General features: G+C 39.7%; 4 protein-coding genes across 14 annotated transcripts; 2 read left to right on the top strand and 2 right to left on the bottom strand.

The window, feature by feature from the left end:
* Window positions 1–217: 217 nt before the first annotated feature.
* Window positions 218–2,491, top strand: Dbp45a (putative ATP-dependent RNA helicase Dbp45A). The gene is made up of 6 exons (XM_076784688.1): window positions 218–503; window positions 567–760; window positions 836–1,180; window positions 1,249–1,421; window positions 1,694–2,049; window positions 2,132–2,491. The coding sequence occupies exons 1-6, from the start codon at window positions 446–448 to the stop codon at window positions 2,353–2,355; spliced, it is 1,350 nt and encodes a 449-aa protein (XP_076640803.1). The 5' UTR covers window positions 218–445; the 3' UTR covers window positions 2,356–2,491.
* L(2)k09913 (transmembrane protein 53-like lethal (2) k09913) lies at window positions 2,366–5,411 on the bottom strand. Of its 6 annotated transcripts, none has more exons than XM_076784691.1 (6): window positions 5,270–5,411; window positions 4,271–4,387; window positions 3,903–4,175; window positions 3,573–3,841; window positions 3,158–3,335; window positions 2,366–3,101 (listed from the first exon to the last, which is right to left on the bottom strand). In XM_076784691.1, the coding sequence occupies exons 2-6, from the start codon at window positions 4,361–4,363 to the stop codon at window positions 2,961–2,963; spliced, it is 954 nt and encodes a 317-aa protein (XP_076640806.1). In that variant the 5' UTR covers window positions 4,364–4,387; window positions 5,270–5,411; the 3' UTR covers window positions 2,366–2,960. The 6 variants fall into 6 exon arrangements, with proteins under 6 accessions (XP_076640806.1, XP_076640808.1, XP_076640807.1 ...); XM_076784693.1 differs by having other exon boundaries at window positions 4,271–4,392; window positions 5,270–5,408; XM_076784692.1 differs by lacking the exon at window positions 5,270–5,411 and adding an exon at window positions 4,974–5,263.
* Window positions 5,412–6,018: 607 nt separating this feature from the next.
* On the bottom strand, window positions 6,019–13,624 carry Posh (SH3 domain containing ring finger posh). Of its 2 annotated transcripts, XM_076784662.1 has the most exons (13): window positions 13,164–13,624; window positions 12,975–13,089; window positions 12,795–12,893; window positions 12,596–12,732; window positions 12,394–12,520; window positions 11,995–12,318; window positions 11,627–11,922; window positions 11,064–11,389; window positions 10,791–10,996; window positions 10,579–10,718; window positions 9,898–10,065; window positions 9,117–9,230; window positions 6,019–8,978 (listed from the first exon to the last, which is right to left on the bottom strand). In XM_076784662.1, the coding sequence occupies exons 1-13, from the start codon at window positions 13,622–13,624 to the stop codon at window positions 8,795–8,797; spliced, it is 2,697 nt and encodes an 898-aa protein (XP_076640777.1). In that variant the 3' UTR covers window positions 6,019–8,794. The 2 variants fall into 2 exon arrangements, with proteins under 2 accessions (XP_076640777.1, XP_076640778.1); XM_076784663.1 differs by lacking the exon at window positions 9,898–10,065.
* Window positions 13,625–14,112: 488 nt separating this feature from the next.
* On the top strand, window positions 14,113–20,058 carry Su(w[a]) (suppressor of white-apricot). 5 transcript variants are annotated; one of them, XM_076784665.1, is made up of 9 exons: window positions 14,113–14,239; window positions 14,765–14,994; window positions 15,923–16,092; window positions 16,165–16,367; window positions 16,447–16,669; window positions 16,929–17,011; window positions 17,087–17,257; window positions 17,537–18,831; window positions 19,694–20,058. In XM_076784665.1, the coding sequence occupies exons 2-9, from the start codon at window positions 14,798–14,800 to the stop codon at window positions 19,854–19,856; spliced, it is 2,505 nt and encodes an 834-aa protein (XP_076640780.1). In that variant the 5' UTR covers window positions 14,113–14,239; window positions 14,765–14,797; the 3' UTR covers window positions 19,857–20,058. The 5 variants fall into 5 exon arrangements, with proteins under 5 accessions (XP_076640780.1, XP_076640779.1, XP_076640781.1 ...); XM_076784664.1 differs by lacking the exon at window positions 14,113–14,239 and having other exon boundaries at window positions 14,630–14,994; XM_076784666.1 differs by lacking the exon at window positions 14,113–14,239 and having other exon boundaries at window positions 14,855–15,391.
* The last annotated feature ends 2,337 nt before the right edge of the window (window positions 20,059–22,395 follow it).

A 22,395-nucleotide genomic window follows, 5' to 3' on the forward strand; every position in this document is an offset into this window, starting at 1 on the left:
ATTGTATTTTGCGCATACGCGTATAGTATCCTGATGACTCACTTTTAAAATTTTCTCCCAACAATTGCTAAACACCCTACATAATATATCCCCTAAAACCTAAAAGCACGTTTGTGCTAAAAGTTTTAAAACTATGTAAAGTTTTAGCGCCAATAGAGCTGCAACCCTTCACACTCAAACACTTCTACACCCTGACCCTGTATTTATATGACTTATGTGACGAACAGATTAGTCCATGTGGTTGACTATTCTTGTTAAAACATTTTTGCGACTTAATTATAATTGGTATCCCTCAATGTTGCAATAACTGTTACATAAAGGAATGAAATTCTGAAGACTGACGTCATTGCGATGTATTTTTAGAGCACATGTATTCTTACATTCCTCCACGTGCTAACCTACTCTGTTTGTAAACAATTCGTTTTCGCTTGACACATCGAACACAATGACTTTTGCTGGATTGAATTTGAGTCCGTGGATAGTGAATCAATGTAATTCTATGGGTAAGTTTCCATTTAGATACCAAAAATCTTATAAAACATATCCTACGTTGCCATTTGTGATAGGTCTGAAGAAACCTACTCCGATTCAGGAAAATTGTGTGCCAAGAATTTTGGCAGGTGAAGATTGTATTGGATGTGCTAAAACTGGAAGTGGAAAAACACTTGCGTTTGCACTTCCTATAATTCAGAAATTGTCTGAGGATCCCTATGGTATATTTGCTTTGGTCTTGACGCCTACCAGAGAATTAGCTTTTCAAGTATGTTTGCGTATCTAATTACTTCTCCCTGCATTCTCTCTTGGCAAGAGTCATACTAAAAGCTTGTATACATAGATTGCAGATCAATTCTCAGCAATAGGGAAATCTATTAGTCTGAAAAAATGTGTAGTTGTTGGTGGAATGGATATGGTTACACAAGGCTTGGAGTTGTCGAAAAGTCCACATATAGTTGTCGCTACTCCAGGACGTTTGGCAGATCACTTAGAAAGCTGTGACACGTTTTCCTTAAGAAGGATTAAATTTCTGGTTCTGGATGAAGCTGACAGACTTCTCGGTGGTCACTTTGACGACCAAATAAAGACTATATTCAATGCTCTGCCTAAACAAAAGCAAATTCTCCTTTTTAGTGCTACTATGACAGACACTCTTGATAAAGTAAAACACGTTGCATCTAGCAAGGTATGAATTATCATGGAAATTGATATAGGGTGCTGTTGGAAAATGCCTGACTACAATTATTTTTGAAGGTTTTCATGTGGGAATCTAACGATGACACTGGTGTAGCTACAGTAAAAGAACTAGATCAACGTTATGTACTTTGTCCGAGTGACGTTCGCGATTCGTTTCTGGTAGAAGTAGTTAAAACATTTCGATCAAGTAACAAGGATGGATCTATAATGATTTTTACGGACACTTGCAAGTAATTATACAGTATGTCCGGTTTAGATAGACGCGATTGTTTTAAGTATTAAAAATGCAAGTAAATGTTTCCTTCCCTATGACCTTCACAGGAATCTTCAAGGCCATCCAAGATGTGCAGCATTTGTCATTTCAGATACACAGCAACATTTTCTTTGTATTTTTAATTCTTCAGAAAATAATCGCATATATACATAAACCTAATATACTGTACACATGGTTTTCAATAATATAAAAAAAATGAACAATGTTTTATTGCGCATTGTCTTCTAGGAACTGCCAAGTATTGTCTATGACACTGAATGAAATTGGCTTTAGAAACGTAGCTCTTCACGCAATGATAAAACAAAGAGAACGGCTCGCAGCGCTCAGCCAATTCAAATCTAATCATACGAAAATTTTAATAGCTACAGACGTCGCAGCGAGAGGTTTAGATATCCCTACAGTAGAGTTAGTCATAAATCACATCGTACCGAACGTGCCAAAAGAATACATTCACAGAGTCGGGCGAACAGCCAGAGCTGGTAAAGGAGGCATGGCTGTTACCCTAATCACTCCGCACGATATCAAATTGTTGCACGCAATTGAGGATACTGTAGGGACTAAATTGACAGAGTACAAAGTTAATGGTAAGGTATTCATTAAATCGATTGGTGTTACTCAAACGAATTGAAAGACTCGGAATGATTCAATGCAACATTTTCTGCGCAGACAAAGAAATAGTTACGATGATAACGCAAATATCGGTGGCCAAACGAGAAGCGGAAATGCAGTTGGACGAAACAGATTTTTATGAGAAAAGAATGATTAATAAGCGCAAAAAGCTCATTCTCGAAGGAAAAGATCCAGACGAGATCGAGGAGATATTGGAGAAAAAAAGGTCTGGCAAATCGAAGAAGATCAAAAAGAGGAAACTTGCAGAGAAAGCGTCATAATGCAGACAAATGCGATTAGCTCAAGTTTTATTATCTGAAAAAATGTATATAATAATATGATGTATAACAAGCTAAATTATTGCTATGAGATACTTATATAGTTTTTCAATAGATGAAAGGCACTTGGTTATTTGTACCATATGATTATCATTACAGTGAGAAGATTATTATATTCGGTATAAAAAAAATATAAGAAAATATTTAGGTTGTACAAACTTCTCTTTGCTAATTATTATCTATAAGAAACAAGTACAAAACAACCACAAAATATGTAGTCTACGAGTTATTTTCAGTCGCATGTTTTAACTATAGGTTCCAATAATTATAGGACTTAACTTTTCAGATTATAATAACTTTGCAACAATATAATACTTTTGAATATTGCACACGTTAACATTCCTATTTACAGCCGACAAAGCATATGCAAGAGAAGATCATTAAGAGAAACTTTATAATCGATTGTAATTCTACTTTGGCATTCGTTTTTCCTTTCTTCAAGTTAATGAATGGTTTGAGGACTACATATTTGGCAAGTGAAATAAGGTATATATTCAAATATCCTTTACTCATGTAAATGCTACTTGGTAAGGTGTCGGACTGCATATTTAAAGCCGTGCTCGAATTTTCTCTTCGTTCTGAATCAAATTTAATTTATCTAAGAAAGCATATAGTTCTCCCACATATTCTTTCGGATATTTGCGAAAATGTCCGACATGTGGAGATTTATCGAATATCTTGACGTATGTCTGAAAGAAACGGACACAAATGTAGTCTGTTTATATTAAACAGTTCGAAATCTTACCTTAACACCATTGATAACCCATTGGTCATGAACTCGCATATTGTCCCTTATGTTACCAACAGTGTCCACTTTACTTATAAAGAATAATGCTGGACTGTGTACTAAATTCGTATGAAACAATTGACTAGATCGTACATAGTATTGAGTAGATTGCTTGTAAAATGTTCGTAAGTGATACCTAAAAATCATTTTGATACCATGTTGGACTTAAGGCACTGATAAGAGGGAGACCCTAGCTATCTGACTTTGGTTTCAATGATAAAGATGCTACCATCCTACTCCACTATCGCAGGTTTGGAATTTTTATATAATTATTGTATACTATCATCGTACGAAAGCTCGTTGATATCAAAGTCGGATAATTGAGATCTTTCCTTTGAAAAAGGCATGCAATCACGTTAAAGAATTGACTCACTCTAGATACTTTTGAAGCATGTTTTGCAACATGTAATTTTTCGGGAACACAGCGGGCGGTATACCCGATGATACTTGGGGTACATCGACCACACTATCCCAGACCTGACCGATAACCATGTCAATGATATGAGCATACTTTTGGCGGTCGCTTTGCATTAAATCCATCACTTCTCCCCACATGTACGCACCCACTGAAAACCCATGTAACAATATCTGTTGATTACGTTCGTACTGTACTAGGAAATCAAGCAAATCTGCAGCAACCATCTAGAAAAGAAACTTTCCTCGATTATACTGCACGCCTGTTTCCTTACTTATCCATACCTACCCTGGATCCCTTTGTGGGCCACATCAGTTGCCAAGGAGTAAGTGTCACTAAGGCAACGTCGAAACCCTGTTCTGTATATAGGTTCACAAATTTCATAACATGCCTACGTTTGGACATAAGCCAGCTCAGCATAACTAGCAATGGTCTGTTGTCAAGGTTCTTGAACTTTTCCATTCGGCCCTCAGGAGTCTTGATCTTTTTGTCGTGTGAGATGAATTCAATGTTCTTCGTAACATGGTAGCTGGATATTTTGCATACCAACAATAGCAGAGTCTGATTTCAGAAAAAATTTCAGTATAAATATATTTCTGAGAAACAAAGTGTTATAGAAATTTGTATAGAAAGTAAAAGGAACAAATCTACATTACCAAATCCTGTTTCTGACTTAACAATTGTGGCTGAGCATAAGAAACCAGTCGTGTTCTCGCCAAAGTAGTTGACAGTATTCTTCCAATAATCATTGTTGCTGCTTGAATCCTCTGGAACTAAACTGTATCGAAGGAAAAAATTTATTTTGAGCGGTGGACATAAATAAAAACGTAAATTATCAAGAAAAAATATACAGTACTTTACGAATTAATAACTACACTAGGTTATTAAATTGCACCTACTGAATAAAAAAGAAACGGAAATTCAAATTACATAGTGTTATGATATGATAACTTGTTGACAGTTACGAGTTAAAAATTACACATTACATGATTACATAAATGATTCGCAAATGATTTGTAAATGAATGTGACAATGTGTTGACAGACTAATCGAGGGGGGTCGAAGTACAACCTACATACAAGCAATTTAAAATCAATTAACCCATCCGTGACATTTTTATACGCTGAAGAGGCATATTGCTCTCCTCTCCTTATTTTTTCTGTGTCCCGTCTTCTCTGTCTGTCTGTCGATTTAAAGAGTCGTAAGCGCGAAGATCAAATTTCATTGAATCTCCCTATTTCCGCTTTACATAATATTTTGTGAAGGGTCGCGTGACATAAGCACACTGTGCATTCCCTTTAACATTTTTTCCATTGATTACGAACCGTGACAGTCAAATTTATAGGCACAAAAACTCACAAGAACCGTTTCGACGAGCGCAGAGTTTCCAACTACATTATCACAAAGATTTACGTTGGGCAGAAATATCCGTTTCACATTTTCAATGTCAAATACATTTCACTTTAATTAGTTGGTAATCAATTCTTTTGCTCTATTATTAATAACGTGGGAAACGGATGAAAACGAAATCGATCGCGTATCGTTAATAAATAGCGTACAATGAATGCTCGAAGAAAAAGACAATTCAAATTTTTTATCGTCGCAATATGCGAGCGTGCGTTCAACCAGAGAGGCGCAATTAAAAGCGAACTTACTAGCCTGATGGTTGAACACTTCACTGACTACGGTGTAAACTGAATAACATTTGTATTCGCGTGCAGCCACAGTCGACTGCTATATGCTTCGTTTCGTGCAACGCAAGCAGATAAATAATCGCATAGCGTCTACTGATTTCTCCTTTCGTCTCGTAAAATAATGATAGAAACATTTTTTAAACAGACTGGCAGTTTGTAACCATAGACATGTTAATGCAATCAAAAAAATTGTTTACGAAATATCCACGAGCTAATTCGAGTGTCTATTTAAATAGACGCTCAATGTTATTCGACATCGTGGCTATTTCAAATACGTACAAAACCAGCAAATTGTTTAAAAACGATTTATCAAGAAATGAAGGTGAACATTAATTATCTTAATGTTGATAATATGAATTATCTACACATTTTTTCCAGGTGATAACGGCCCTCTTGTTCGTAATACTAAAGATTCATATAAATATATTTCGCCCGATTTCATTGCGGTTTATAGATGTACATACGTATATTTACATCGAAATATAAAGCCAAGTATATAAAACCCGTTTCTCTTGGTTATATGATCCCTGACATTTTTAAAAGTTGCTTAATAAGATAGGCAACGAGACCTTGTCGAAATTGTGAATGCATTTTGTTGTATTATGTTTTCACATATTTCGATATTTCAAATTTCTGCAATTATTTATGATATATGGACAATATACTTTTACATGTTTTGAGTATACATAAGAGTCATACATTTTCAGGTACAGAAAATTTATTAGCAATGAATCACTTACAGTGTATTATAATAGGGAAAATGAATTCATTTGTAACTGTCACATTTTACGATAGCTATTTGTAGAATTTTATTACACCTTGTATTCGTTACTTAAATGGTAATTTACGGTAATTTGCGCTGGCTATAATATAAAGACGGACTCGATATAATATTGTGAAGAAAGTTCCGCTATACAGCGCCCTTTTGATGATTAAACTACTTTCAACATATTTTAATTTTATAACAAAGTAGAAAGTACTAAAGTAACACATGAAACTAATGATGAACATTCATCCTAAAAAGACACAAGATTCTGTGCTGTAGTTAATTCAATTTTCTGACTCACTTACATATCGTTTAGATAGATGTTACTTAAATTTACGCGTCGCTCATTAATTTCGAAAAGTGTACATGATCATTGTGCCTACAAGTGTTCCAACTATAAGCCCTTCCTTATAGCAAAATTGTGTACCATAGAAAATTGAGAGTATTAATTACAATTTTGCTATTTATTACACACTACATCACTGCAAAGTATGCGTAAAATGTTCGTTTCACCTCGTCGTAACTTATTTACATCATTGATCGTTACCTTCGCAAACTTTTAAATGCCAATGATACGTGTTGAAGTGAAATAGAAAAGAATTCAATAGACATCCTGTGATTTTCATTTGTTTTCCAATTACAATATTCACGAATGTTTATTTTTATTATTTAGTACTGCTTTAAATTGATCTATTATAACGAAGTAATATTTCGTTTATAAACTGCTATTGTTATTAATAATAAATTACCTATACCGATGTTATATAAAACACATACATATAAATATTCTTTTACAAGGTATATGTTACTGAATATGGCGATACACATTTTCGTCTAATGCCAGAGGAAGAGGTAAAGAAATATATAAACATATTTTATTAAACACAAATATATTGCTGCAAAAAGTCAGATTATACTTCGAGTAGATATATTATAAACAAATATTACAAATAAAAGATACACTCAAATGACCCCAACGGTACCGACAAAGGCAATTTACAATCTTCTAATTGATAACATAAATATCACATTCTCCTACCTTTTATCCATTTCTCTCTTCCTCTGTATTCTATTCTACATTGTATATGTATACATTCATGAAGATGTATTATAATAGTAAACATCTATAAAACAGTTTATTGCAGTGTTCGTGAAACATAAACATATAAATTAAATAAATTACACTATGTATAGAAAGATAATACATGATCAGACTTATGAACGAAGTTATCAGATTTGCTACTATTATTTAATATTTATTTATCCGTATCGTCCTATGAACCACAAGCATCGGTTCAAAGTAAACATAATAATTGTCAGAATAATAATGCTAATCGTGTATCGAGTTACTTACAAATGTTTGTGCATGATCGTAGAGAACATACTTAATAGAGAATTAACGTAAATTTGCACCTAAATACTGATCGTTATTGGGCCTCTGGAAGCACGTCAATTTATCTTTATCAATTTCATACTGTTATCGTATGAAATAGCTTGCTCTGTAACTTCCTATCATGCACGAACAGATACATGCATTGTAAGTAAGGAGAAGGATATATACATAATATCCACTTATAGTATAGTACAGTTACAAGGTTTGTTCTAGAATTAATAAAATACGTCGCTCAATCGTTTCTTGAACCCTACTAAACTGAAACAAGTCAATGGTTGTGCAGAAGTATAGGCCAGTCTTTGACAATTATACATTCAATAAAATTGTCATTCTGTGTCCTTTCCGTAATTGGAAATTATTACATTTCTTGAGATATGTATTCGTATAAATAGAGAGACGGTATTTTAACAATATAAAGACGTAACATGTTCTATAAGATGTGTGTATCATATCGTACACAGAAAATCATAAACGTAAAATCTATTCATAGAAGATTGTTTGTCAAAACTGACCGTATTGAGATAGCAGTGGCAAGTGATATAATGATAAAACATAGTTGAAAACCATATGTTATACACAACTTGAATGATATTATCACAAAACATACCGCATAAATTCTTCAAAAGCAACATTCTACAAAGAATCAATGAAAAATCTTAACGTTTCCAGTTTGTCGTTTGTGCTGCAAACTGGTACATAGACAACAATCCTTCCTCATGAAAAAAAAAAACATTCGAGCAATAGATAACATAAAAACGAATAACATCATGCATTACAAAAAGAATACTTGTAGTCGATTCCTTTATCGTTCAACTGTAGTGTATGAACAAAGATTTCCACTATAAATATGTATACGCGATTAACTTCGCAGATTATTATCGTGAGTTAATCCGATATCGATAAAAATAAGAAGAGTATTAATAGTTTTTAAAAAATATTTTTGTTCAAATGGCAGTATCGATATAGCACAATCTTACTAGTTCTTTCGTTTCATATAAGACCGATGGCAGTAAACATTTTGTATTACTTTAGCACACTTAATATGTATTTAATCGTTCAGAAAAAACTGTCTTAATCGATAATCGCGACAAAAGATCGCGTGAACATACTGCATGTAGTAATATATAAGTGTTGTATATCCGATACATAATTTATGCAGTATCAAACAATCTCATTGCTTGGAATCGTCCACTTACCCTCATACCGACGAATTACCCCCTAACAAAGTCAAGAAAGGACTCGCGTAGATAGTCACCTTTTCGATTTTCGGTATTTTTGTGCAGAGTTATATACAGGTTTCTAATACAAAATGGCTTTGTGTTGTATCTCAGAAGGCCTCGACGAAACTCGCTGGAAAAAGTCCTGTGCGACCAGTTCTCTGCTGGGTACCTTTGTACCAACCATCGTCGCGCTTCTTATGTACATAAATTATGTCTCCCACGCGAAGTTCAAGTTCGAATTCACTGTTCGGCGGGTATGGCACAATGCAGCGAAATCTGTACACTCGTTCTCTGCAAGAAACATGAGAGAGCTTACAGGATCGTTCTACGCAAGAAACGATTGCCTAGCTGTTACGGTCGAAGCAGAAAAAGTGCTTAATGTTGAAAATTTGATACTGTTCAAAGAGAAGAAATAATGTATTATATTACCGTTCTCGAGAAGGCTGTTGTTTGGTCTGTTTCCCCATACCAGCGTCCAAAGAGTTGCTCTTACGGTGATGATTACCGACTGTCGTGCACATCATCCCACCGGATTCGCTGGATCTAACAATATTGAAGAGATGAGAGGAGTTTCGCGTGTTGCGTGACTTCTAAAGTGACCATTAAATTTTGTGCAATTGTGAAATGAATGCACGCATACCGAATTAACGAGCAATTGTACTGATGAAATTTGTGATCGTAATCAGGGAAACAACAACAAGCAATTGAGAAAAACATGGCCAAGTAAAACAGGCGTGGATTCTAGTGCTTAACACTAACCACATACTAAGCTTTGAAACACAAAAGGTCTTCCGTGGTCTCACGACCATACTTACCCGGGTAATCGCGCATTTAATTGCGAACGTTAATACAGACAAACATATGCGTCATACAATTATTATGTACACTATTAATTTGCGTCAAACAGAAAACTCGATTTCCAGTTCTTTTTACATGTGTATATGCAGGGTGTTTATCTTGAATTTCTCAATATTTTCATTATTTTTATCGGTATAAAGAATTGTCCTAGGACAAAGTTGTTTGACTCGGAACAATGAGCCAAACAGCTTTATACTGGGACAATTCTTCGTAACAGCAGAAATGAATTAAGGAGTCCAAGATAAATGGGATACCCTGCATATGAGCTGAACAAATATACTTTACTGCAGCTGCTAATGTTCTTTGCGACTCTATCTGCCAAAAGAAATATAATTACCAAGCGACGACTAACCTCTGGAGGATCGAGACCGGTAAAGATGGTCTCTCCTTGTACTTAAGTCTTTGTGAAGACGTGACGTGCCCTTGTACAGAGCCTGGACACAAACGATGATGGTTGTTTGAAGCATTTAATTCCTGTGTGGCTCCCACCTGTAGCAACTGACTTGGGCAAGATCCCGATCTAATTTTAAATACACCCGCCCAACCCCCCCGTGTAGAATTAGACAAATACTTCATGACGTGCAGCTCATAAGAAGATAAAAATTGGGGTGGGGAACAACAATGAACGAAATGAAAATGTTTAGAACTACTCTGTACACTATGCGACTGACTCGCTCTAATATTCTTCCGTTGTGTATGTGCGCAAGCATCAACTCATGCAGTGATTTTTACAAATATGAAGAGAATAGTATGCCTGCACAACACATGGTGATGGAACACAAATACATTGATTCCATGTATGCACGAAAACATAAACGAATTTGAACAATACATGCGGATTACTTAAAAAAAAAAAAAAAAAAAAAAAAAAAAAAACAGGGGAACGTGTTAGATATGCTATAAGCATGCGGATTATGATCCAGTTTTCGTTTCGTTAGAAATTTTGATCGAAATTAACCACATTATGCCGAACGCATTATAACTTGCGTAAAGCACAAAGGCTGTCGTTGTAATAACAACTGGTGAATCTTACCGAACGTGTACCGGATTGATGGAATTACCATCGTCAAACACAGGGTTATCCATTGAATACGTCGCGGGTGGCGGAGATTTTGATTTTTTAATGTTTGCGAATCTACGCATCAGAGAGACACACTTATCCTTTTTCTCTTTCTGCTGAAATCAAGGTATTCAAGCGTAAGATCGTATAGCAGTGCAAAAAGACGAAAATAAAGAAACCATTACCTTTTCAGTGCTCTTTGGCGGAGCAGCAGCAGCAGCAGCACTGGCAGAGGAGGGGGATGCAACTGTGCGCAAAGTACTGTTCGGGCTTCTGTTCATTTCAGTAATACCAGAGGAAGCAGTAGCGATGATGTTGCTGCTATTCATACCCGTGATAGTAGTGCTAGTAGTCACCGATGGAGGCAAGATCACTTGCTTTCCTGGTGAAGCTGAAACACAAAGCAACGTCTTACATGTGCTGATATCGTGCACATTCAGAGTACAATTAATACGTACAAATGTTCGATGACATCACAGCACTGTGACTGCGTCCGAGAGGATTCACCGTATTTTGTTCAGATTGCCGAGGAGGGCTCTTCTCCTGATTTTGTGTCTGGCTCTGACCGTGCCAAGAAGAAGACACCATAGGAGAAGGACTGATCGCGCGCGGTGGCAATTCAGGTGGCATCAGGGTGCGTGAATTGTAGGGTTGAGGTGCGGGTCCTTTGCTTTTAGTGTACGTCACGGTAACTCGTGGCTCAGAACCGTTTTGACCGGTCGACGACGGGAAATTTTGATGCTGTCCTGTGTTCTGTGATCCCCGACATAAACTACGCTGACATCTGCGAAGATACATGGTCGTTTAGTGTAGGAAGTACTATAATTCAGAGTCGGGCATTATTCGAATAACGAATGAAATCTTATTCGCTGTTCGACCAGAGTTCAGCTTAATCGTTAGTCGGTCTTCATTTATAATTCAATCGTTATTTGCGAATGACAAATAATTTTGTATACCAATAAGAAGATAACGAATAAACCGATTTATTCGTTATTCACAAATATGACATAATATATCATACTTAGCAGGCGCAACATAGTTTCCAGGAAAAACTCCGCACTTCTGGGTACGGTTCGAAGTCCCCTTGAACCATCCGTCTTGGCAACGTTCGGTCACCATATAGATACCGCCTTTCCTCAACTCGAGTTCATCCGCCTTCTGCGGTTTGTACGGGTACAAAGCAATGTACGCGGCTGGCAAATGAGTGCTGCCGGTGGTCGTGGTGGTGGCTAAACTTTGGGACGTTTGCGCGAGCACAAGGTCGCTGCTACCGCTTCGTCTGTGCCGCAGATTATGCTCTACGCCACTTACGGTAGTCTGAAAAATCGAAATGCGTAGAAATACGCTGCACCTGCGACGGGGCTTTACAAATTCAATTGCGTTCTTCACCTGTAACGGGGAAAATGAGTCACTGCTGCAGCTGCTATTGCTATTCCCAGCTGCATTGTCCACTGGTGGACTAAGTATTTCAGCGCTGTGTCTATGGTGTGGATGGGCCTGATGACCAGTGTTCACAGCAGTGAAACTGTGACGTTTCACGTTGTGTCTGTTTCCAACAGCTGGAGGGGACGTTGCTGGACTACTAGGACTGCTCGGAGCAGTGCTTGAACTACTAGAAGTACTTGAACTATTAGGAGTATTTGGAGTAGTGGTTGAGGAACTACCTCCTGATGATACATTCGAAACGGTATCAGAAACCGGTAACGTTGTGTTCTGTTGACAAATTCATTACGATTTAATGTATATTTCTGTTATACCTCAAAATGAGTATGTTACGAACGCAATTACCTGTACAAGCTGCGGCCGTGGCTGACTTGTCGTTTGTATATTGCGTGAATGATCGGTAGGTATTAGGGGGGTAGTTTCTTCATTAGTAGGTGTAGGAGGAGCTACTCTAGACGGGCCTGGCTGTGCACTGATTGCATAAAAAATAATGATATTAGAGGCACGCGCGAACGCCAAGATTGTTACATAAGCTCGTTGAAATTACTTTGTTGAAAGTTTCATTAGAGCTCTTGCCACGCTGTTCAACTCCACAAAAGCCAGTGGAAAGATACCAATTCTGTCCAACAGTTTCCCTTCTGCCCAATTTTCGTCCACTCTTCTAATCACACTTATAACTTCACCCTGTAAAGACAATTTTTCTTTCAATGAATGATTGAAACAGAATTATGGTTCCATTGCTTTACCTTGTTAAACGTAAGGCAGCCATCTTCATCGTCGTTGGTCATTCTAAAATCATACAGTGCTTTGCACTGAGGAACATGCGGTGTCAATGGTGTCATTACCTGAAAGATAAAAGTAGTTCATAGTTGATAAGCTAAGTAGAACAATTGGGTATAACACTTTTTAAGATACTAAGGTATTACCTGAACGTAGGAAAGAGGAAAAACACCGCGGCTGTTGGCGCTCTCCCCGAAACACCAATTGTTGTCAATCTTCTTGCAAAGGATGACTATATCACCCTTCTTGAAAGACAAATCCCTGAAACAGGAAACGTAGGATAAATGCAAAAATCTCACATGGAATAGATCTACTTCTGCAAAAGAGACAATTACCCTGGAACTTTCGATACATAATCATAGATTGCTCGGCCATAAGCCCGATTGTGCAGTTGGACTTGCTTGGCTGCAGCGTTTGCGTGACGGATCGGTTCGTTCGTGTAGGCAGTAGGAATAAGACTAGCAGTTACGGTAGGAGCTGGGGTGACCTGGTGACTGCCGAACAGTCTCTGCGGTCCTGGGTTGCTTTTAGTCATGGATTTGGCGGTTTGTTTGGGAGCAGCGTTACGCATACCTTCAAGGATGCGCATCAGCAGCACGTTCGGAGGCAGGTCGTCGACTTTGACGTCGACCAACACGCGGCACTCGGGACATCGCAGCTCCCGATGGGTGCTGACAATCTCCTCGAGGCATTTCTTGCAGAAGGTGTGTTGACACGGAAGTACCTTGCTCGAGGTATCCAGCCGCTCGAGGCACACCGAGCACTCTAGCAGATCGTTCAGCATGCACTCGTCCATTCTGGCCGAAAGATTCCTCCTCTCACTTTCGACGAATCCGTTTCAATCCGTTCGCTCGCAACCGTTTTCTCGATAACTGCTTCTTCCTCTTACTTCTCCAATCTTCCCACGCGTCCCGTCTTTGTTGCACCCATACGCCGCCATACACCTGACGCACTCGCCACTCTTCGCATAACATGCAACGATTATTCGCATAACTCAACGGATGGCCAGAGTCCACCGACAAGCCCAGCTTGGACGCGAACCCGCGGACATGTTATCCGATCCTTTTTTCAACTTTCGAACACCACTCTTTCCACCCTTTCATTCACCGCGAGCCAAAAACCCTTGTTAGGCGCGTCAGTGTACCCGCTGTCATCCTAGTATTCGTGTTTCAATGTACGCACACACCGACACACGCGAGACCATATCGATCAATCGGACTATCGTCGATTACAGTCGATTCTAATACAGGCTAACAAGTGCTCCACCAATTGTACGCATGTACCAACCGTACAATAGATATTGTGTAATCGAAGACAATGTCATAGAACAATAACGGTTGGCCAGTCAAATCAAAGTTCGAGTACCGAAATCTTTCATTGGAAATTCCTCGTGTACATATGTAACTGTGCTGTACGTATATTTTATGTATCTGGGCGCTCTCTTATGAACCAGGGGTGGTTTCACTCGAATAGAACTGTTAACACGGGTTTAGTAGTGACAAGGGCCAGAGGTCTCTGATTGCATAATTAATTCTCGGATTATACGCTAGATGGCACTCGCAACAATATTTTGTGGAGATTTATTTAACATTTGATTTTAATATAAATAATAGTTGGCTTATCGTAAAAATATGCGAAGTCTATAAGCGAAAAATTGTTGAATTGATTATGCCTAGGATCATGCACTACAGATAGATGAGAGGAGAGATAGAAAGAGTTTAGATTTGTACGGTTATCCGCAATTTAAATAACTGTCGATAACTATCGATAACTTTTGATTGCGACGATCATCGATAGGTATCGATAGTGCCATCGATAGTTCTCCCCCACTATATACATATATAGTTCGTAACGAAAGGGGTGTGCAAGGCATGTGTGCCGTTCTATATATCCTTTTACATAATCCCTGCTTTGTTGGCTGCTTCTTGTGTACAAGGCGAGAGAGACGTAAAGGTTCAGTAGCTGGAAAATGGCGGCACCGAAAAGTCAGCGTTGGATGGTTGATTCGGGGATCCTACGTAAAAAGAATGGAGAAGAGGAGCCGCAGGAGCTGTTGGTGTTTGGATATAGCTGCAAATTATTTCGAGATGATGACAAGGCGAAAATGATTGATCAAGGAAAGCATTTGATACCATGGATGGGCGATAACACATTGAAAATAGACAGGTCCGTTTCCCTAACCTAGACAAACTTTATCATCTAGGATATTTAATTCTCGCATAAAACGCACACCGTACATGTGTAACCTTTAGAAGAACCGATGTCCGACTAAACTGAGCAAATTGTGCAGCTGTTCGAAAACTATAAAAAAAAAATACGCACTACCACGAAACGGTTTACGTATGGATAAGCAATCTGGAGACTGTTTAAGGTTTCTGCAGGTGTCTTGGCTGTGAACAGGCGGTGTGGAAGCGCGGTATACGCGCTCTACACGCCCGTAGAGCAAGTGCTCTCTCGCGACGTTGGTGCTTACGGCTGACCGTCGGCGCAGCAGCAAGGTGAGACACAGCGTAGAGAGACAAACGGCAGCTGACGATTGTATGTACTACAATCGCTCAGCATGGTATGTATTAGCGTCCTAGACTCGGCCATACCCGGCATAGGCACTGAACGCGTTTCATGTTATTCGTGGTATGGATAGATTTTGTTAATTGCAACCTATATCAAAATGATAATGTACACTAAAATCTCTTGAGAATATATTACAACAAATGTGGTTAGATATCGATAAACATTCTTTGAGATTCGGTACACACACACAACGTGTCTGGGTTACACTAAAACTTCATGACGTAGTCATTACAATATCTGCTATTCAGTTAAAGAAACTGTTATTATATCGTGTAGCCAACCAATCCCTCGAGAATATATTTTCCTGTATGCTACGTGCCTGCAATGATTAACGTATAGATAAACACGGCAAATGTAATAGTATGTCATAGAGTTTTGTATAACTGTATTCTATTTCAGAGGAATGACTTTTGACACAGGGTTTGCTTCGTGATCATAACTTTCAGATGCCGAGATCGACCAAATAAATTCTACAAGACGCCTGTCATTTTCCTCCTTTGATTGTGTTATTGTATGTGTATAGATACGATGGACGCGGAGCTCTGGGGGACTTAAGGATATACGAACCACCGCCAGGTGGGTTTGATCAACGTACTATCCTTACGGAGGAAGAGCTTAAAGTGGAACAGCTATGCGACGAGGAACGGTATCGGTCCCTTTACAACAACGAACTCGAAGATTCCGTGTATCATGGTAAATTGCGGCCACGACAATCAATTTTTCAAAGTCTCGAGAATTTCAACTAATAAGGTATAATACTTTCAGAGGAGGAGATGAAACGGCTGCATCAAGCGTTGGATTCGGAAACCACGTATAGCCAGGTAGCGTATAGTTACAACGAGGAAGGGAACGGTCCGAAAATCACGTGCGAAGATTCCCAAAGTCCAAAACAGTCTGAGGGTTCTCAAGAAGAGGACCAGGCGTTCGTTCCGCCACCCGATCTGGAAATTCCAGACGGTATACCGTTGGTAGGTGTTAAAGCGAAGTTGACGAGAGAGCAGAAGAGAAGAGGAACTTTTACTAATTCTGTGTTATTTTGTGCACCAGCCGGAGACACAGAAACTAAACGCCATCATAACAAAAACAGCGTTGTTCATAAGCCGTCAGGGGGGCCAAATGGAGATCTTGATTAAAGCGAAGCAGGCAAACAATCCACAGTTTTCGTTTCTGTCGATAGACGGACGTCTACACCCGTATTACAGATACATACTGGACGCAATCAAGAGCGGAAAGTACAATCCCGAAAAGCAGCCCGAAAAAGAGGAATCCGGTACGCATATTGTTTTATTCAAGGCAACATCTTAATAGTAATGTTGTTCACTTTTGATATTATTGAGTTGAAATGATTGAAGCGACTTAAAACAGGATTTGATTACCCACATCTACTTTGAATTCTACTTAGTTTTTCTTGCCGTAAGTACTTCCACGCATATTTGTTAATGTACATCGATCTCTGTGTGATACGTAGGAAGCATTAGAGCGATTGTGCACGGCCATGTTCTACTTACTTGTATTCTTTTCAATGATAGAACACGAAGAAGGCTCGTCGGATCAGGATGATGAATCGTATCTGCATCCGAGTCTGGCGCCGTCTTTCACCAAGATCGAAGCGGTATGTGCTTTGGTATTATCGAGAAAACAAGACCAATCAAATCTACAAGAGCTGATAAACAATAATCATTTACAGGCTCCCAGTATTCCCAGCATACAGTACAAGCCATCCGCAGATTGTGCTTATTCGATGCTGGTGAATAAAATCACAGGGAAACCTCCACCCTCCAAGGTGCCGCAAGTGCCGGAAACACCTATTCAGCCTCCAGCTCCTACTCTGGGATATTATCATCCTATACCTGGACAAGTAAGTTGGATAATTACTTGAAAAGGGCTTGATTATGATTTTAATTTTATTTAACGGCCATTTTTGACCACAAACGCTTTGAACATAATAATTTCTTCCGAAGCGAAAATATGCTTATGTCCTAAAATTTGAAATAAAATGTCTATCGAAAACCAATTGTACAACGAGAAAAAATTTTGAATTGGTCAGAAATGACCAAAAGACTGAGGGTTAAACAGAGCTGTAATTGCAGTCCATAAATAATCGGAAGAACGATTGAATTTATTCGATTGTCCACAGGGTTACAATCCATATCCCGCACCGGTACAATATTCTCACGGTCCCGTGGTATACGGGCCAAACGGGCAAATCCAGTCCCCTGGTCAGCTGGCTGTCGTAAACATACCACCGTCGTCCGTCGACGTATCTGCAACACATCTGTCAACGATCGAGCCACCGTCGCCTTTAGTCCCATATGGGTCCACCACACCGCAGAAGCAATTAAGCAGGCCGTCGTTCATCGTACCGCCAGCGGATGTTCAAATAGTCATCGACAAAATGGCCAGTTACGTGGCGAAGAACGGCCGAGACTTTGAGGCGATCGTGAAGAACAAGGGCGACCCGAGGTTCAATTTCCTCGAGCTGTCGCACCAGTACCACGGCTACTACGCGCACAAGCTGACGATCTACGAGGGCGCGATAAACCCAAAGGTTCTAACGGAGGAGGAGCTGTTGCAAAAACAGGAGCCGCTCGAGGAGAAGCAGAAGAAGCTGGAGGAGCTGCAGAAGAAGCAACAACGGATGGAGGAGGTGCAGAAGAGGGTGAAGATGATCCAGGCGAAGAAGAAGTGCGATACGAGGACGAAGCAGGTCACGCCGGGGACCAAGCAGATCACCACGGTGTCGTTTTCGATAAAGAAGCCTAAAGATGGCGAAACCGGAGTGATCGAGAAGAGGAACGCCTTGCCATTGGAGGAGAGCGACGACGAGATTGAGAATGATAACAAAGATGCTAACTCAAAACCCAATTCACCGCAGAACATAGGCGAACAGAATTTAATGACCGGCGGGGATAAAGACTCTTGGAAATCAGAGAAGAAATCGAGGAACGAGGAGAAGGAACTGGTGGACCTTACTGACGAGATTCTAGAGGACTGCCAGAAGGATCTTAGACACAAGCAAGCAGAGGACAGGATCAAAGACAAGCTGGTTGCTGCTGCCAGGGACAAGTTAGCCGCCACGTCCAGAGAGAGACAGCTCCAATTGGAGAGGAAGAAAAAAGCAGCAGCGTTCTTGAGTCAGATACAGTCTTCCGTATTACCGAAAGCTACCGGAACCATCGTTCAATCCATGAGAAAGGACGATTCGGACGAAGTGCACTCCTTGCCGTCGCCTACACCTTCTCCGTCCTTCGATGACGGGAAGTCTTCCGACTCCAGGACCGGTGGTAACTCGTTGATGGATAGGTTGAAGAGTGCAGACCTCACTGGCAAGAGATCCAGGCCGCGGTCGAGGAGTCCCGACGGAAGTCGGAGTCACAGCGACAGACAAAAGTATCACAAGAAGCACAAGAAAAAGAAAAGTACCCACAGAAGGTACTTCAGTTTCTATTTAAACGGTATCCTCTTCAGGGAAACACCGAGATTCCATATTAGAATATATATAATATTTTTCCATAGTGTCGCATTGCTCTTCTATTATAGGGACAACCAAAATGTGATGTTAACAGGAAAAATGTTGCATTTCATTATTTTTGAGATATACAAACATTCAGAGAAACAAAAATTAAATAGCATTTTTTTATTATATGCTGTTCAAGTTTCTGTTTTAATTCTTGGAGGACAGATGGCCATATATTAGGGACATTAGGCTCGTGTATCTAATCTTCGAGATTGCAATCAAATAATTCAATTATTTAAATGTCATAAGTAGATTGCGGACCTTTATGCAAAATAAAAAATGTGTGCATTGATTGCAAGACACAGGAGCTAAATAGAAATTTAAAATCTTTTTAGTAGGTCCACTGCTTAAAATTATACGAACCCATTTTTGTCAAAAATACATCAAATCCGAAGTCTAGTCATAAGATGAGTATGTATTCATACATTTTTCTCTAGTAGATAAGGCTACTGTTCTTTGAGAAAAATGTTCTTGACATTGACAAAAACCCGCAGAGTGGTCTGAAAGTCTGCATATAGAGGAGAGGTGGATAGTTGATTCTCAGAAAGCAATCGGTATCGGTTTGATTACAATTTATGCGATCTCTGTTTTATCGAACGTTAATCCGTTAGTCCGTTGTTCCTGTAAGCAGTAATGAGTTTCAGAGACTCGTGACCCATATATGAATCATGTGGCGTGAGTCGAGGCTTCCGTGACCCAGATACACGACTCATGTGAAACGTCGACGCATCGATTTCGCAATATTTTGTCGCTAATTCCCTTCGCTTCCGGTTCCAGCAACCACGACAGTCCGAGCAGTTCCCGGTCGCACCGATCCAAGAAGAGCAAGAAGTCCTCGTCGAAGCACAGATCTAGATCACGAACGCCGTCCCGCAGACATCATCACAGCGCGCGACGAAAGGGAAGCAACTCGTCCTACTCGGACTCGAGCTCGCCTTAATTCGTACTTTCCATAACTTTATACGTGTAAAATTGTATATACACACTCGTACGCATACGTACATGCATACATACATACGTACACACCGCATATACACATACGTACTCGCGGGCACCAGCGAATATTATCGTTCAGACGATAATTTTAATACGACTTTCGTCCAAGAAACGAAACAGGAGGAAATAAAAGGATTGAAAAATAACATGCTCGGACGATCTTTGAAATTATCCGTCCGCTGATCACGGTGTGCGATGACACTGACAATCGTGATCCTTCTCTAACAATATCCCTGTTTCCTGTCTTCTGCCGGATGAAATCCTTGTCCTTCAGAGAAGTAGTACATGAAGGTCAGAAAAGGAAAATTCATTTTTCAAACTATAGCACCATCAGCTAGCGCAGAAAACTTTTATTCGCAATACAATGTACCCAATGATAAAGAACGCACACGGAAATACGAAAATTTGTTAAATTTGGCGTTCCTTTTTTTTTCTGTGGACCCTTCATACTCCTAACCGGACTGTGAATGTAATACATTTATGGCAATTTAAAACAGTGGAAAGATTAAGATCATTTAGGAGTATCAGTACGTTACTTTCGACTTGTCAAAATGATTAAGGAAGACGCAGAAAATTTTTATTTTGCACGAAGATCCACAGTGTATTTATAACATTTCGGTGGTCGTTCCACTAATCGAGCCAACAACGCGTTGATCAAACTGTTTTCTGACATGGAGAAACGATTATGGTATTGACACAAAAACGTAAACAAGTAGAGTAGAGTTTGATAACTTGTTATTACAGCATCACGGAATGCAAGTTCCACAATAGTGCTATCGTTAGCTCACTCGTCAATAGCGGAGCAGCTGTATTTTCGTTTATCGTCATCCGAGAAACATGTCGGATGAAAAAATTGTAAAGAAAACACTAAAGGAAAATATTTGGATCGAGATTCATCCTCCTAGTTCTGTTGATGTATCGAACGCCACGCAATATCAAAGGTTATCAAATTAAAGTATTCCACGCGCTCGTGCTTGTTGTATCGATTGTTACTCCAACGTGAGCAAGCGAGTTCCTCTCGTTCGCGTCGAGCAACGCTTTGGATAGACATCTCGATTCTCTTCTTCCTTTTCTCTCGGCTGCACCCTGCACCTCGGCCTGACTCGCCCCCTTACCCCTCCGTCGCCTAAATAAGTAAGCCACCAGTTCTTCCTTGGTCTGAAAATAGCACCGATGCTTTATGCATTTAACACCGATCGAATATAAGCTGCCCCGGGAACTGTATTCCATTTTACACCAAATCAATTGCCACCTAATTGAGTTTAATAAATCGAGAACACGCCGTCTCAACTACGCAGAAATGATACGCGCCCTCGTGCGAGCCACGCGCGTGCCGACACCTGTTCTCGACTGAGGATCGCCACTATCGCTTTACTATAGTTGCATAATTGCTTATTCAATTAATATTCGTTTTGTCATCGATGGCGAATTCTTGCTGGCATGCTCGAAAAGAACGTAGATTTCATTCCCTTTGGGGTTATTGCAAAAATACTTTGATTTTTGTAGAAAGTTTCAGTGACGATAGAAAAAGCGCGTGACAGTCACGTGTCACGTTTCGTAAGAGTCAATACTGAAAGAATCGGATGGCTCAAAGTGACCCATTCATAAATTCTTGGTTCACGATTACCCAAGTAACAGAGGTGTTCTTGTGGAAAATAATGAGCTACATTTATCTGTTGTCATTTGTCTACAAAGAAGCCTGAGGCCGGGTTCATGAGTGAAACGTTATATTTGCAACAACAGGGGGACTAATGGAACCACCAAAATTATTTTAAAAAATACATATGCTCAAAAAACTTGGCCGGAAGTGACATCAATTTCATATTACGAAAAAGGTCCGCTGCCCAAGGATTAAAGGGGAAGAAATACAGTTCTATCTGACTACCGTCTCCTGCAACCGTGACAGAACGTTTCTAGTTACTTCTGTCTAGGAAGACAGAAAAGAGACGAAGCCAGACGAGTTAGAACAGGTGCTAGCGATCGAAAAGCTAGAATTCCCCAAGTTGTTCCCCGAAGAGCAATGATTCGTTCCGTTCTGCGAATCCAAACAGTTCAAGTTCATCGAGAGCAGCCTCTGTCGAAGACTCTAATAGTTAGAGCAGGAAATGAGAATCGAACGGAACCGATTCGATTAACTTTTGCCGCGAAGGGAATCTAACGGTTTAGAGGGCACTCTGTATTGCAAACCGACCCGCAAACTGTTCGGAATCGCAAAGTAATTCTCGCGAAGCGAGCGTTACAAATTGCACAGGTAACTCGTCTTCCTCTCGGCAAATGATCACGGGCTAATTACGGTAATCCTACGATGATAAGTCCGAGTGGCGCCGACGGTCAAAGAACCGTCGCGTCGCAGGCGAGTCGGATGGAATTGGACCGATCGAATTCGAGCAATTCAAAGAGTCAGGGGTCAAAGGAAATTTTTATCTCATCTCGTTATAAGCTTATTCGATCGCGGGAGGGCTTAATCTCGCCCGCAGAATAGA

This window comes from Halictus rubicundus, chromosome 3 (assembly GCF_050948215.1).
Source record: "Halictus rubicundus isolate RS-2024b chromosome 3, iyHalRubi1_principal, whole genome shotgun sequence".
Lineage (NCBI taxonomy): Eukaryota > Metazoa > Arthropoda > Insecta > Hymenoptera > Halictidae > Halictus > Halictus rubicundus.